Here is a 13,248-nt window from a genome sequence, read left to right as displayed (position 1 = left end):
TCCTCGGCGTTACTGATCTGCATGTAGTCGGGTCCTTGAAGGCTTCCTTCCCCTGGTCGGTGATACTTTTCAGCATGGGAAGGAATTGGCTTCTTGTCTGTGTGGGGAGCAATGTTTCTAGCAGGAAATCTGCTTTTGGCTTTTCCTCCTCTAGCTTAACCCCATAAGCTTCTGCTGCCTTCCTGACTACCTCGTTGTATGCCCCGATGTCATCCGGTGGTGAAGGCCTCGACGGATATGTCTCCACCGCCTCCTCCGGATTTTCGGCCTCGATGTCCTGCCACTCCTGGTCTTGGGCCGTGGAGGAACCAGAGCCGTAGCTTGACTGCTGGTCCCCGTAATCACCTTCATTATAATAGAGGTCCTCTTCGTGCTCCGAGAGCTCCGGAGTTTTCGGCGGCTCTTCGAAGTCGAACTCCTTCTGTTCTGTCACCTTAGCGACGGACGTTGCCGGACTCGAGGGAATCTTGTAACTTCTCATTTTTTCGTCAAAGTCTTTCTTTCTCTGGAGGATGTTCTCCATTTCGGCCTCGAGCCTTCTTTTCTTTCTCAGCATCTCTGCGGCCTGGTCGTCGTCGAGCGTTTCGGCCGCTCTCTTCGGCGGCGGCGAAGCTTTCTTCAGCTCCTTTTCCTTCGAAGTCGAAGACCCTTTGTCGGGGGCTTGCTTCGCCGACCTTTGCTTTTCGCCGGTCTTGTGCCTCCTGGAGTCCTTGTCGAAGGATCCGCTGGGCTCTTTTTCAGAGGATGCAGCTTCGGCCGTCGAACTTTTCGGCGCTGGTGCTCCTTTCAAGGCCTTGGACTCTGCCATTCGAGGGTCCGCCTCTGGCTTTCGAAGCCGAGGGAGTTTTCGGGGTCGTAGACTCTCCTACCTTGTCAGGCGTTTTCTTATCGGTCTCTGCGACCGTGAAGTCATCTGGACCTTCGGCGATGTTGTCCTAGTCGTCGGTGGAGAGGCCCAGTTCGTAAAGCGTCGGGGCCTGGCCCTTGCCCTGCATCGTGTGACGAGCTGTCCTCTGCTTCTCTCGAACTCGGAGTGTCTTCGGCTTGAAGACGGAGCAGGCGTTGCAGTCTCTGCTCTCGTGGTCGATAGGCATGCAGAGGTTGCAGACCGGGTGTTGGTCCTTCTGCGCGAACTTGTGGTGGCAGTTTTTGCAGAATTTAAATGGAGTCTTGTACATCCCTGCGCTCAGGGGGCCCCCCTGCATGCGCATTCCTCCAAGGACGTCGAAGATCTCGATGTTCTCTTTCTTCGTCGTCTCCTCTCAGATGGTCTTCTCCCACTCTTTTCCGGTCTTTACCGTCGAATAGTAGTTGTATTTTCTCCTTTTTTCCTCCAAAACTTCTGTAGCTTCACGCGACGATCCAGACCCAACAGCGGAAAAAAGAATCTGAAGATGGCGCCCAAGGGTGGTAGCTTCCGCCGGAAGCATACCGACGTCACCGAAGGTACACCAGAAGGTGGGACGTCGACGCCCACCTGGGCTACAAAAAAAATAAAAATAAATAAAAAAAAGACTACGATTCCGGATCCAACCACCAGTTTGCGGAATATGCACAGCATAGTGAATCCAGAAAGATTCACGCTGCAAAATTAAGATGTCATCAAAAACGTGAGTGAGAGCAGATTCAGTGCTGTGCCTCTTCCTAAAGCCTGATTGGTGCTAGTCTAGGAGTTGGTAGTTCTCCATGTGGGCACAGAGTTGAGATAGCGAAACTACTAGAAAATGTGTGCAAAGGTGGGGATGTTGGAAATGGGGCGGAAGTTATTGAGATCAGATTTGTCAGCGTTAGTTTTTTTTAGTGTGGGTGTTACCTGAGCTGCTTTTAGGCATTCTGGAATCATGCCTTGTGCTAGGGAAGCATTAACAATCCTAGTCCATGTGGGGAATCAGAGCATTCTTGATTTCTTTTAAAATAGAAGGGGGCAACGGGTTGCAGAAGTGGTTGGAAGGGTTGATATTCTGAAGAATCTTGAAGATATCATATTCGCTAAAGGTGGTAAAGGAGAACCATGATGCATTGTTCTTGGGATTTGTGGAGGTCTATTTAACACCATCGCTGCTGATGGTTTTCCCCTCCTGTGCTGAGCTATCAGTAAATCCCAGGGCTCGAAAAATCCCCAAAATGGTACTAGTCCTGCAGGACTAGTACCTTGAAAAATCTCGACCTAACTGCAACCTACATGACCTTCGCCTCTGAAAATGTGACAAGATAACAAGATTTAAAGGCATCTTTATTCCTCATTGACTTTATGAGCAATAAAAATGCGTTTAAATCTTGTTATCGTGTCACATTTTCTCTGTTTTTACAGAGGGCAAAAGTTAGTTTGTCTTCCTACTCGCCAAAAAGGGCGTGTAGGACCTAAAAACAGCTTGCCCTCGTTAAATTTAGCTCGCATATGCGAGCGGTCGAGTGGATTTTTCGAGCCATGAATCCCATTGTTCATGACGAGCTCAGCTCGTCATCAGCACAGCTCAACCGTGCCTCATGACGAGCTGAGCTCGTCATGAGCATCAAAGGGGTTAAACCTCACAGGGATGTCAATGGTTGAGGTAGTAATGGGAGACGAAAGTAAAGCCTTCTTAGCAGCGAGGTCTATGGCGATGGTTTGAGATTTCTCTGTGAAGAAAGCGGCAAGATCATCGCAAGAAGGTGGGTTGCCACCAGGATCAGATTGGTTAGGCCCAACGGCTGATTGTTGTTTGACCAATTCGAAGAGTTTCTTGGGACGGTTTGCCGTTTAATCCAATTGGTGTCTGAAGTAAGTCGCCTTAGCACTCATTTGTTTGTTGTATCGGCTACTGGCATCTCTAATGAGTTTTAGTTGGTCCGATGAGGGATTGACTCCACATGACCGATCAAAGACCCTAAGGTTGCGGCATTCTGAGTTCAGGTTTTCATTATACCAAGGTTTGGATATTTTTGTTGAGGCATTTTTTAGTTGGAGTGGAGCAATATTCTCCATGATGTTGGAGATGGTTGACTTGTAAGAGTCTGTGAGTGATTGTACCTCAAATATATCAGCTTGGGAGGAGAGGGCAGATTTACAGTGGGCAGATAGTTTATCAGAGTTTATAGCTCTTATGTCCCTTTTACAGATCTTAGATTTTAGAGGTTGAACCTCCCTCATCAATACTTCCCTATTGATATAAAAGAGGATGCAGTGGTGGTCGGACCAGTCACAAGGGGTGATGGACTCAATGTAGATAGACTGCTCTTTAGAAATAATGAGGTCTAACGTTTCTCCTTTGTTATGAGTTCGTTGGATACAGTGCTGAGTAAGATCTTGATCAGTTAAAGATTTAATGCAAGATACAGCGGGGTCATTGGTGTTAGACCAATGAAAGTTGAAATCACCAAGGACGATTTGTGATACCGCGAGTCGACATTACCAGAGATGATTTCCATTAGTTCCAAAATACAAACTGTGTGGCTGACCACGGTTAAGCACCTCAGTTTCAAAGTACATCTGTTAATATGTAGTTTGTGCGCAATGCATCCAGAGCTTGTTACACAAATGCTCCACTGTAGAAACCGATACAAACTTTTAGGAACAAGGATGGTGCACCAAAGATAAAAGTCCGGAATGCTTCCAATTTTGTCAAAATTAAATCCTTAATTTTTCAATTTATAAAAAGCCTCAGCCAACGCGTTTCGTTCCTTTCGGAACTTCCTCAGGGCTCAATAATCTGTTAAGGTTCCAACACAGCGATCAGAGGGATAGAATAATCCAAGTGTTTCTCTCAAGGAGAACACACATTTTCCGTGTTTTAGTAGGCACTTAAAAATATTAGAAAGTTCCTCACAATTCAAACAATTCTCCTCTCAGAAACGTAATAAGCCCAATAATCTATTTGTTCAAAATATTGGGGCATACGTTACCCACTATCAGATAGAGGATGAGTCACAAGTTGGAAGGACGGTCATCCAGCTCAATAGTTAACCGGGCATATATAACCCCCATACTACGTTTGCCCGTCTACATTCGTCCTCCCTTGTATGTCGGGAACGGCACCAGAATGTCAGCGAGCTCTGAACCATTCTGATTTCCATTAGTTGCTCAGTGAAAGGGAGATTGTCGCTCGGGGGGTGATAAAAAGTGTGAAGTTTGCAGACAGGTAGGTTCATACTTAATATAGTGAGACAGAGGTATTCACAAGAGGTATGCATCAAGGAGTCAGATTGAGAAACCGAAAGTGTGTTTCTGTGAATACATGCTAGTCCCCCACCCAGTTTCAGATCTCTGTCAAGCCTAATTATATCATGAGTGGGGGATACTAGGAGGTCTAAGATGGGAGTGGAAGCTGGATTTAGCCAAGAATCGGTAAGGATGATAATTTCTAAATCGTTGTGTTGGATGAAGTAGACGATATCGGTGGCATGTTTACTGGCTGACCTGTAGTTAAGTAGTACACATTTAAGAAAGGGTGGATTAAGGGAGGAAGACAACTGGGAGATCTTCACCCAGGTGAGGTTGTTAGTGTTACTGCAACTAAGATTGTGACAGGTTTCTATACACAGGTTAGACGGAATGTAAGGAATTTGTCTCGGAGGGTCTAGGTTAGGTTCAGACAAAGATGTGCTGGAGTTGTGAGAGACATCTTGATCAACGGTCGAAAGGTGGGCCTCAAATCCACTGTGACAGACGTTAGCGTTAGGTCGTGGGGCAAGTTTGGAAAAGGACATGTTAGTGTTGTGAGAGTCACGTGTCTTCTAAGACCAGCAGGATCTAAAATTCAAACATATTTTCCAGTCTTCTATGTGACATGGTGCTCAAGTCAAGTCAAACCTAAGGGAATATTCACCTGGCACACTGACTAGGGAGATGCCGAGTAGGCTTCCTGGTAGTGCAGTTCCAACGTAGGTAAATGATGGTGCAAATGACAGAAGCAAAGTTATGCTCATTGAAGCTCCTCAAGGAAAGAACAAGAAAAAAAAAAAAAGACCAAGAGAGGGCAAGAATGGCAAAGGAGCTGGTAAACTTCAGAAACAAACACACCCTGTCCTTTGCGTTAGGCAGATCTTACAAGGTGCATAGAAGACAAAAGGCAATGCCATGGAGAGAAAAATATAAAAAACTATGATTTGAGATAAAAATGGTTGTACTACAAAAAAGAGGCGCTATAAGAGAGGCCATGAAGGAGTCGCATGGTAGAGAAAAGAGGTATAGGAGAGCAGGAGTAGAAAAGCTTTCATGGACGAGATAAAGAGGTTAACAGACAAATGGAGATTACCTACTAGAAAGAAGGCACAAGTTCACTAAAGAAAAAGTGGTGGGAGGAGGGGGGAGAACATGGGGTGTCATATGGGTAAGTCAGAAATGTGTGTGTTTTGTAGTAAGTAACGGGAAGGGCCATTGATACTTCTTGCCCATTCACTCCCTGGCCTGGTGGTAAATATTTAAACCTGCCTAGTGGTTAATGTGCATGAAAGTACAATAAAGTTGTTCTCACATTCTTAAAAATAAAATTTTAATAGAAAGTTGTGCTCACATCATGAACATGGCTGCCGGGTCTTCAGGATCTCCATCCCTCATGAGACGGAACATGCTTGTCCAGCCGAGGCGCACGTCCTAGTCACAGGTCCTCCTTTCGACTGGAAAAAATAAAAATAAATCAGAGGCGGGCTATAGAGTTCCTGTAAATGGATTTGTTACTATATGAGGGAGACATTTTGTGAGGAAATCGGGCAACAACTAAAATCCATGTCAGGGTGCAACACAAAAGTCATTAAATAAACCTGCGCTGAACCCTGTAGTAGCTTGGCACAAAGCAGTCAGGTTTAACTTAGAGGCAATGTGTAAAGAATGTATGCAGCACTCCAAAAATAAAGAAGTGAAAACAGAACCTAAGAAAAACCCAAAACTGATTTAGAAAGAGTAATTTTTAATAAATAAAATGATACCAGAAAGACAAGCAAGCATTTGCAATGCAATAGGTCTCGCATTAGTAAACGTTTGAGTTTTTGTTGTTGCAAATATTAATGCAACATTACTAGCTCGAATTTTGTTAATGTACACCTATAGAGGGTAGTGTGGTACAGTGAAGTGGTGTAGTATAGAGTAGAGGAAATTATTATAGAGTGTAGTGTAGTTGAGTAGTTTAGCGTGGAGTGGTTTTGAGTAAAGTGTATAGAGTGGGATTGTGTGTGCTTGTATTACGATAAAATATAGTATTATGTAGGAATGAACGTATGGGAAATATAGGTTGGTGGTACTACCAATTTATTTATAATGCGTTTTGTTGTGCAAGGTGACTTTACTGGTAACTGTGTTAAGCAGTGCATATAAACAAAAAGCATGCTAAGGAGTTTTCTGTAAGCAGAAATAATAGGGAAACATTTTGTACAGCATGCAAAAAGCTGGTAATTTAGTTGGAAAGATAGCTGTTTATAACATTCGAAGTGTATAAAGGCGCATAAAACGCAAAAAGTTAGTAAGCAATGTTGCGCAGGCAAAAACTGTGGTGTAATAATGTTAAATTAAATTGTTGTGTCTTATAAAGCGCACTGCTACCCGGAGGCCTCGTAGCGCTATAGACCGCTGGGGAACCCGTCCTGGCTTTCCCTGTGAGATAGTCCCTCCTGGGGGTCTCCAAGGTGAAACCAGGCATCCCCGGCGTTTGTGTGGGGCCGTTGTGGAGATGAGGCAAGCTAATGCCCAGAGTTGCCGAGTGTGCTCCCTGGTCGGAGTAGGCACCGATGCGAGAATTATCAGTCCGCTGATCCTGGTCCAAGACCCTGCCGCGTCGGGAATCGAACCCTGGTCCCAGGCCGTTCTCTGCACTCGGGTCTGCCGCCTCTAACCAGTGAGCCACACCTCTCCACCATGTGTACAGTTTGAGGTTATTGCCAGCCCCCTGGTAATACAGAGTGTTTGTAGGGTGATGGGGGTGCCTTGGGGCAGCCTAGTTAACATATAGTAGAGCTAAAAATACATTGGGAACTATAAACAAGTTTGAGCTATTGGTATTGTAAATGGCTATGCCTTTTTAGGTCGAGAACTGTAGGCTGCGCTTGCGCAGTCTCGGTCCGAGATTTAATGTTTCTTAGTATGGGGGCTTAAACCTGACCCTCTTCTCCATCGGCTGGCTTCCTAAACGGAGGCCAGCCATTTGAGGAGAGGGGCATCACTTCGTTTAAGCCCAGTCTTTTACCAATTCGGGGGCGTCTTTTTTCGCTTCTTTGTTTTCTTTCTTTCCTCTTTCCATTGGCTGGAATTTTACCATCCAGCCAATGGGAAGAGGATAGAAAGAAAACCCCGCCCCCGAATCCGAAAAAGACTGCTTTCTCTGAGGCATTTCTTCTTCGCCTCGGATAAAAAGATGGTGGTGTGGATGGCGTCCCCCCCGAGTCGGTAAGTTTTCTTGCCTCTGCCTCCTGGTGGCGTTCGTCTTTTTCTTGCCTTTTTCCCTAGCTGTGCTAGTCTTTTTCTTGCCTTTTTCCCTAGCTGCGCTCGTCTTTTTCTTGCCTTTTTCCCTAGCTGCGCTCGTCTTTTTCTTGCCTTTTTCCCTAGCTGCGCTCGTCTTTCTTATTTGATTTTTCAGTCGATGTCTATAAATAGTCTTTAGCTTGCTCCAAGCAAAAGCAACACAAACGTTCGTGTTTCCTTACCTGCGCAATTCTGTTCATCAAAAGCGCAAGTCAAACCGTATTTGGGGTTGTGTTTTAGGGCACGGGGCGAAAAGGTCACGGAATTCCGTATCCAGCTTTACGGGTGCGCTGTGCCAATATTCCCACAACTCTGCCACGCAATCCATGCACAGCCTCGTCTTTCCACAGTGGTACAAGGCCATGTTAATGGAGGGTTTGAGCTACACAAGAATCGCTTAAGTTATAGCCCAACTACTCGCTTCAAGATGTGTCTAATGCGACGGAAGGTTCACTTCACTCAAACAGATGCTGAAGTCTAAAACATTCCCCAAGCTGGCCTTTCATTTATAACATTTTCTGTTTCCTTTGTACGCGCTCCAGAGCAGTGTGCGGCCCAGCGTTAGGCGCTTGAACGCCTAGTCAGTGGTAGTAAGCGCTATACTTATCTGTTTTCCATTCCATTAAGTTATCATTTCTGGTAGTCAAAACTTACCATAATTTAATTTGAATGTTTTTGACAAATCAAAACATTGCTGTATTTTTCGGAACCTACACACTATTTTTTTATAAAACAGAATCAGTTATTCGAAATGGCATCTAACCTGTATTCCCGTCTCCTGAAAATTGTTTATCTACCACCACATTGGAGAACATTACATTCTAACATGGCCGCTGCGTTGCAGCGAGGCTGGGAAAACGCGCCTGCGCCCTGCATGTTAGCGGTGCGCGGCGTCTGTGAATGTTGCTGGCGGGTGACAGAAGTAACGGACGTTGGACTAAAGACGTGGGTTGTTAGAGCTTTCTTTTTGGATGTCTCTGGCTGTACTGTAGCACTCTTCCTGCAGCTTGTTCTATACCTTCTCCCACTGCTTAACAGTTGTCTTCCGTCAGGGCTTAGCTGTTTCCACTGTTCCTATTGTCACACATCGCCTGCTGCTTCTGTGGCTCCTCTATAGGGCTTCTGGTGTACCTCCTTCGTCTATAGGTGCTCCACTTTATCACCTGCTTTTCAGTACAGCGCAATTGTATGTATAATTTCAAGAACCACTGCAAAGCTTTCCTGCTGTCACTATGGTCTCCCCTTAATACCCACTGTTTCTATCATACACCTTACAGCGCAGTTGTGATTCAGTTGCACCACTGTTTCGAGTGTCACTGTTTCTTGTGTCTTTCAGTTACGTTTCCGGTTTCTATGGTTTGCATATTTATAGCACAGTGTCCCTTCCAACTGTACCTGTATATTTCGGTCTCCTTTGTGCCTTACTCCAACTCTCAGCTTTAGCACGTTCTGTAGTCTCGTGCCTCAGTGTAGAACAACTCTCTCCGATAGAAATTCACTTTTTTTTCCACTGCTTCTCTTCTCCATCCTATGCTTCTCTATATTACTCAACATTGTTTCACATACTCGTTGGAAAGCCCAATGTTTACTTGGTCTCCCCACAGCAAAACTTTCTCTTTCATGGGCCCCTCTAGAACATCTGGTCTCCTTAACGTGAATTGCTGACTCTTGTCCCTTCTGTAGTGTCCTCTGACTCCTCTGTATAACGCCTTACTTTCTCCTTGGTTAGCACCTATGTACTGCTTTACTACCCAATGGCGCTGAGCGGCTCAGATATCAGTCTGGTCTCTACGGACAGCAGTACAGCAGGGGATGTTCTAATCCGCTCCACTGGCATTAAACGCAGTTTGGTTGCCAAGAAGCAATGGACCCTCCGTGAGAGGCAGCAAGAGACACCCAGAACTTCATACATCCCTCCTGCACTGTCAACCAACAAACCCCGGGAGCGCAATCCTAGGACACTACGAGCAGGTACCAGTAGAGAGGATTCAAAGAAACTGCTTCCTTTTTCTTGGCTCGGTTTCCTGGGGTGTTACTGGGCAGAGATGGGCGTGTGGCTGACCTACACTGAGGGATGTCTGCGTGTGGCCGTCTGTGTGGCCGTCTGTGTGGCCGTGGCTGTGTGGCCGTGGCTGTGTGGCCGTGGCTGTGTGGCCGTGGCTGTGTGGCCGTGGCCGTCTGTGTGGCCGTGGCCGTGGCCGTCTGTGTGGCCGTGGCCGTCTGTGTGGCCGTGGCTGTGGCAGTCTGTGTGGCTGTGGCCGTCGCTGTGGCCGTCTGTGTGGCTGTGGCCGTCGCTGTGGCCGTCTGTGTGGCTGTGGCTGTGGCCGTCTGTGTGGCTGTGGCTGTGGCCGTCTGTGTGGCTGTGGCTGTGGCCGTCTGTGTGGCTGTGGCTGTGGCCGTCTGTGTGGCTGTGGCCGTGGCTGTGTGGCTGTGCCTGTGGCCGTGGCTGTGTGGCTGTGGCTGTGGCCGTCTGTGTGGCTGTGGCTGTGGCCGTCTGTGTGGCTGTGGCTGTGGCCGTCTGTGTGGCTGTGGCTGTGGCCGTCTGTGTGGCTGTGGCTGTGGCCGTCTGTGTGGCTGTGGCCGTGGCTGTGTGGCTGTGGCCGTCTGTGTGGCTGTGGCCGTCTGTGTGGCTGTGGCCGTCTGTGTGGCTGTGGCCGTGGCTCTGTGGCCGTGGCTCTGTGGCCGTGGCTGTGTGGCCGTGGCCGTCTGTGTGGCCGTGGCCGTCTGTGTGGCCGTGGCTGTGGCCGTCTGTGTGGCTGTGGCTGTCTGTGGCCGTCTGTGTGGCTGTGGCTGTCTGTGGCCGTCTGTGTGGCCGTGGCTGTGGCCGTCTGTGTGGCCGTGGCTGTCTGTGGCTGTCTGTGTGGCCGTGGCTGTCTGTGGCCCTCTGTGTGGCCGTGGCCATCTGTGTGGCCCTCTGTGTGGCTGTGGCCGTGGCTGTGTGGCCGTGGCCGTGGCTGTGTGGCCGTGGCTGTGTGGCCGTGGCTGTGTGGCCGTGGCCGTGGCTGTGTGGCCGTGGCTGTGTGGCCGTCTGTGTGGCCGTCTGTGTGGCCGTCTGTGTGGCCGTCTGTGTGGCCGTCTGTGTGGCCGTCTGTGTGGCCGTCTGTGTGGCCGTCTGTGTGGCCGTCTGTGTGGCCGTCTGTGTGGCCGTGGCCGTCTGTGTGGCCGTGGCCGTCTGTGTGGCCGTGGCCGTCTGTGTGGCCGTGGCCGTCTGTGTGGCCGTGGCCGTCTGTGTGGCTGTGGCTGTGGCCGTCTGTGTGGCTGTGGCCGTGGCTGTGTGGCTGTGCCTGTGGCCGTGGCGCTGTGGCTGTGGCCGTCTGTGTGGCTGTGGCTGTGGCTGTCTGTGTGGCTGTGGCTGTGGCCGTCTGTGTGGCTGTGGCTGTGGCCGTCTGTGTGGCTGTGGCCGTGGCTGTGTGGCTGTGGCCGTGGCTGTGTGGCTGTGGCCGTGGCTGTGTGGCTGTGGCCGTGGCTGTGTGGCTGTGGCCGTGGCTCTGTGGCCGTGGCTCTGTGGCCGTGGCTCTGTGGCCGTGGCTCTGTGGCCGTGGCTCTGTGGCCGTCTGTGTGCCCGTGGCCGTCTGTGTGGCCGTGGCCGTCTGTGTGGCCGTGGCCGTCTGTGTGGCCGTGGCTGTGGCCGTCTGTGGCTGTCTGTGGCCGTCTGTGTGGCTGTGGCTGTCTGTGGCCGTCTGTGTGGCCGTGGCTGTGGCCGTCTGTGTGGCTGTGGCTGTCTGTGGCTGTCTGTGTGGCCGTGGCTGTCTGTGGCCCTCTGTGTGGCCGTGGCCGTCTGTGTGGCCCTCTGTGTGGCTGTGGCCGTGTGGCTGTGGCCGTCTGTGTGGCCGTGGCTGTGTGGCCGTGGCCGTCTGTGTGGCCGTGGCTGTGTGGCCGTGGCCGTGGCTGTGTGGCCGTGGCCGTGGCTGTGTGGCCGTGGCCGTCTGTGTGGCCGTCTGTGTGGCCGTCTGTGTGGCCGTCTGTGTGGCCGTCTGTGTGGCCGTCTGTGTGGCCGTGGCCGTCTGTGTGGCCGTGGCCGTCTGTGTGGCCGTGGCCGTCTGTGTGGCCGTGGCCGTCTGTGTGGCCGTGGCCGTCTGTGTGGCCGTGGCCGTCTGTGTGGCCGTCTGTGTGGCCGTGGCCGTGGCTGTGTGGCCGTGGCTGTGTGGCCGTGGCCGTGGCTGTGTGGCCGTGGCCGTCTGTGTGGCCGTGGCTGTGTGGCCGTGGCCGTGGCTGTGTGGCCGTGGCCGTGGCTGTGTGGCCGTGGCTGTGGCTGTGTGGCCGTGGCCGTCTGTGTGGCCGTGGCCGTCTGTGTGGCCGTGGCCGTCTGTGTGGCTGTGTGGCCGTGGCTGTGGCCGGCTGTGTGGCTGTGGCCGGCTGTGTGGCTGTGGCCGGCTGTGTGGCTGTGGCCGGCTGTGTGGCTGTGGCCGGCTGTGTGGCCGTGGCCGGCTGTGTGGCCGTGGCCGTGTCTGTGTGGCCGTGGCCGTGTCTGTGTGGCCGTGGCCGTCTGTGTGGCCGTGGCCGTCTGTGTGGCCGTGGCCGTGTCTGTGTGGCCGTGGCCGTGTCTGTGTGGCCGTGGCCGTGTCTGTGTGGCCGTGGCCGTGTCTGTGTGGCCGTGGCCGTCTGTGTGGCCGTGGCCGTCTGTGTGGCCGTGGCCGTCTGTGTGGCCGTGGCCGTCTGTGTGGCCGTGGCCGTCTGTGTGGCTGTGGCCGGCTGTGTGGCTGTGGCCGTCTGTGTGGCTGTGGCCGTCTGTGTGGCTGTGGCCGTCTGTGTGGCTGTGGCCGTCTGTGTGGCTGTGGCCGTCTGTGTGGCTGTGGCCGTCTGTGTGGCCGTGGCTGTGTGGCTGTGGCCGTCTGTGTGGCCGTGGCTGTGTGGCCGCGGCTGTGTGGCCGCGGCTGTGTGGCCGTCTGTGTGGCCGTGGCCGTCTGTGTGGCTGTGGCCGTCTGTGTGGCTGTGGCCGTCTGTGTGGCCGTGGCCGTCTGTGTGGCCGTGGCCGTCTGTGTGGCCGTGGCCGTCTGTGTGGCCGTGGCCGTCTGTGTGGCCGTGGCCGTCTGTGTGGCCGTGGCCGTCTGTGTGGCCGTGGCCGTCTGTGTGGCCGTGGCCGTCTGTGTGGCCGTGGCCGTCTGTGTGGCTGTGGCCGTCTGTGTGGCTGTGGCCGTCTGTGTGGCTGTGGCCGTGTGGCCGTGGCCGTGTGGCCGTGGCCGTGGCCGTGCGGCCGTGGCTGTGCGGCCGTGGCTGTGCGGCCGTGGCTGTGCGGCCAGCTTTTTTTGTAGGTGGCTCTGTGTGTGGGTGGCTCAGTGTGTGTGTGGGTGGGTGGCTCTGTGTGGGTGCAAATGCAATACGTCTCGCATTTGCGAGCGATTAAGTTATTGGCATTGTAAATGACAATGCCATTTATTTATATGTTTTAAAAACAAAAACATAAATAAAAATAATGTCATGAGCAATGCCAATAGCTCTAACTTTACCAATGCAGAGACCATTGCATTGTAAATGCTTGTTCATTTTGGTATTGGTTTTTGAAACATAAATAAGAGACATTGTCATTTACAATGGCAATAGCTTAAACTCGCGTAAATGTGAGACCTATTGCATTGCAAATGCTTGTTCCTTGAAAATTCGCCATTTCTCAGGGCCCCCACAATTAGGCCAAACTTGTTGCTCCTTCTGCACCAGGTTCCTTCATCGCACGTAACTGACCTTAGGAAGGGACATTCTCTATTTTGCATCCTCTATACCGCCAATCCTGCTTGTGGTGGACGAGAGGAAATCTACAAGCTTTAATGCTTTAATATCAGGAAATTACAGATGCTACGGGTGTCTAGTCTCCTGTCTACAGC

General features: G+C 51.2%; 1 protein-coding gene across 1 annotated transcript in view; it reads right to left on the bottom strand.

Moving 5' to 3' along the window:
• LOC147660885 (myeloid leukemia factor 2-like) overlaps positions 1-13,248 on the bottom strand; it is an 83,792-nt gene that overhangs the window by 44,526 nt on the left and 26,018 nt on the right. The window contains exon 2 of the mRNA XM_086951448.1: positions 5,493-5,595. Coding sequence (XP_086807574.1) covers positions 5,493-5,548 — 56 coding nt within the window. The 5' untranslated portion in view covers positions 5,549-5,595. The remainder of the gene's footprint in view (positions 1-5,492; positions 5,596-13,248) is intronic.

Source organism: Lissotriton vulgaris, unplaced genomic scaffold, assembly GCF_964263255.1.
Source record: "Lissotriton vulgaris unplaced genomic scaffold, aLisVul1.2 SCAFFOLD_3062, whole genome shotgun sequence".
Taxonomy (NCBI): Eukaryota; Metazoa; Chordata; class Amphibia; order Caudata; family Salamandridae; genus Lissotriton; species Lissotriton vulgaris.
This window is presented reverse-complemented; position numbering and strand designations above follow the sequence as displayed.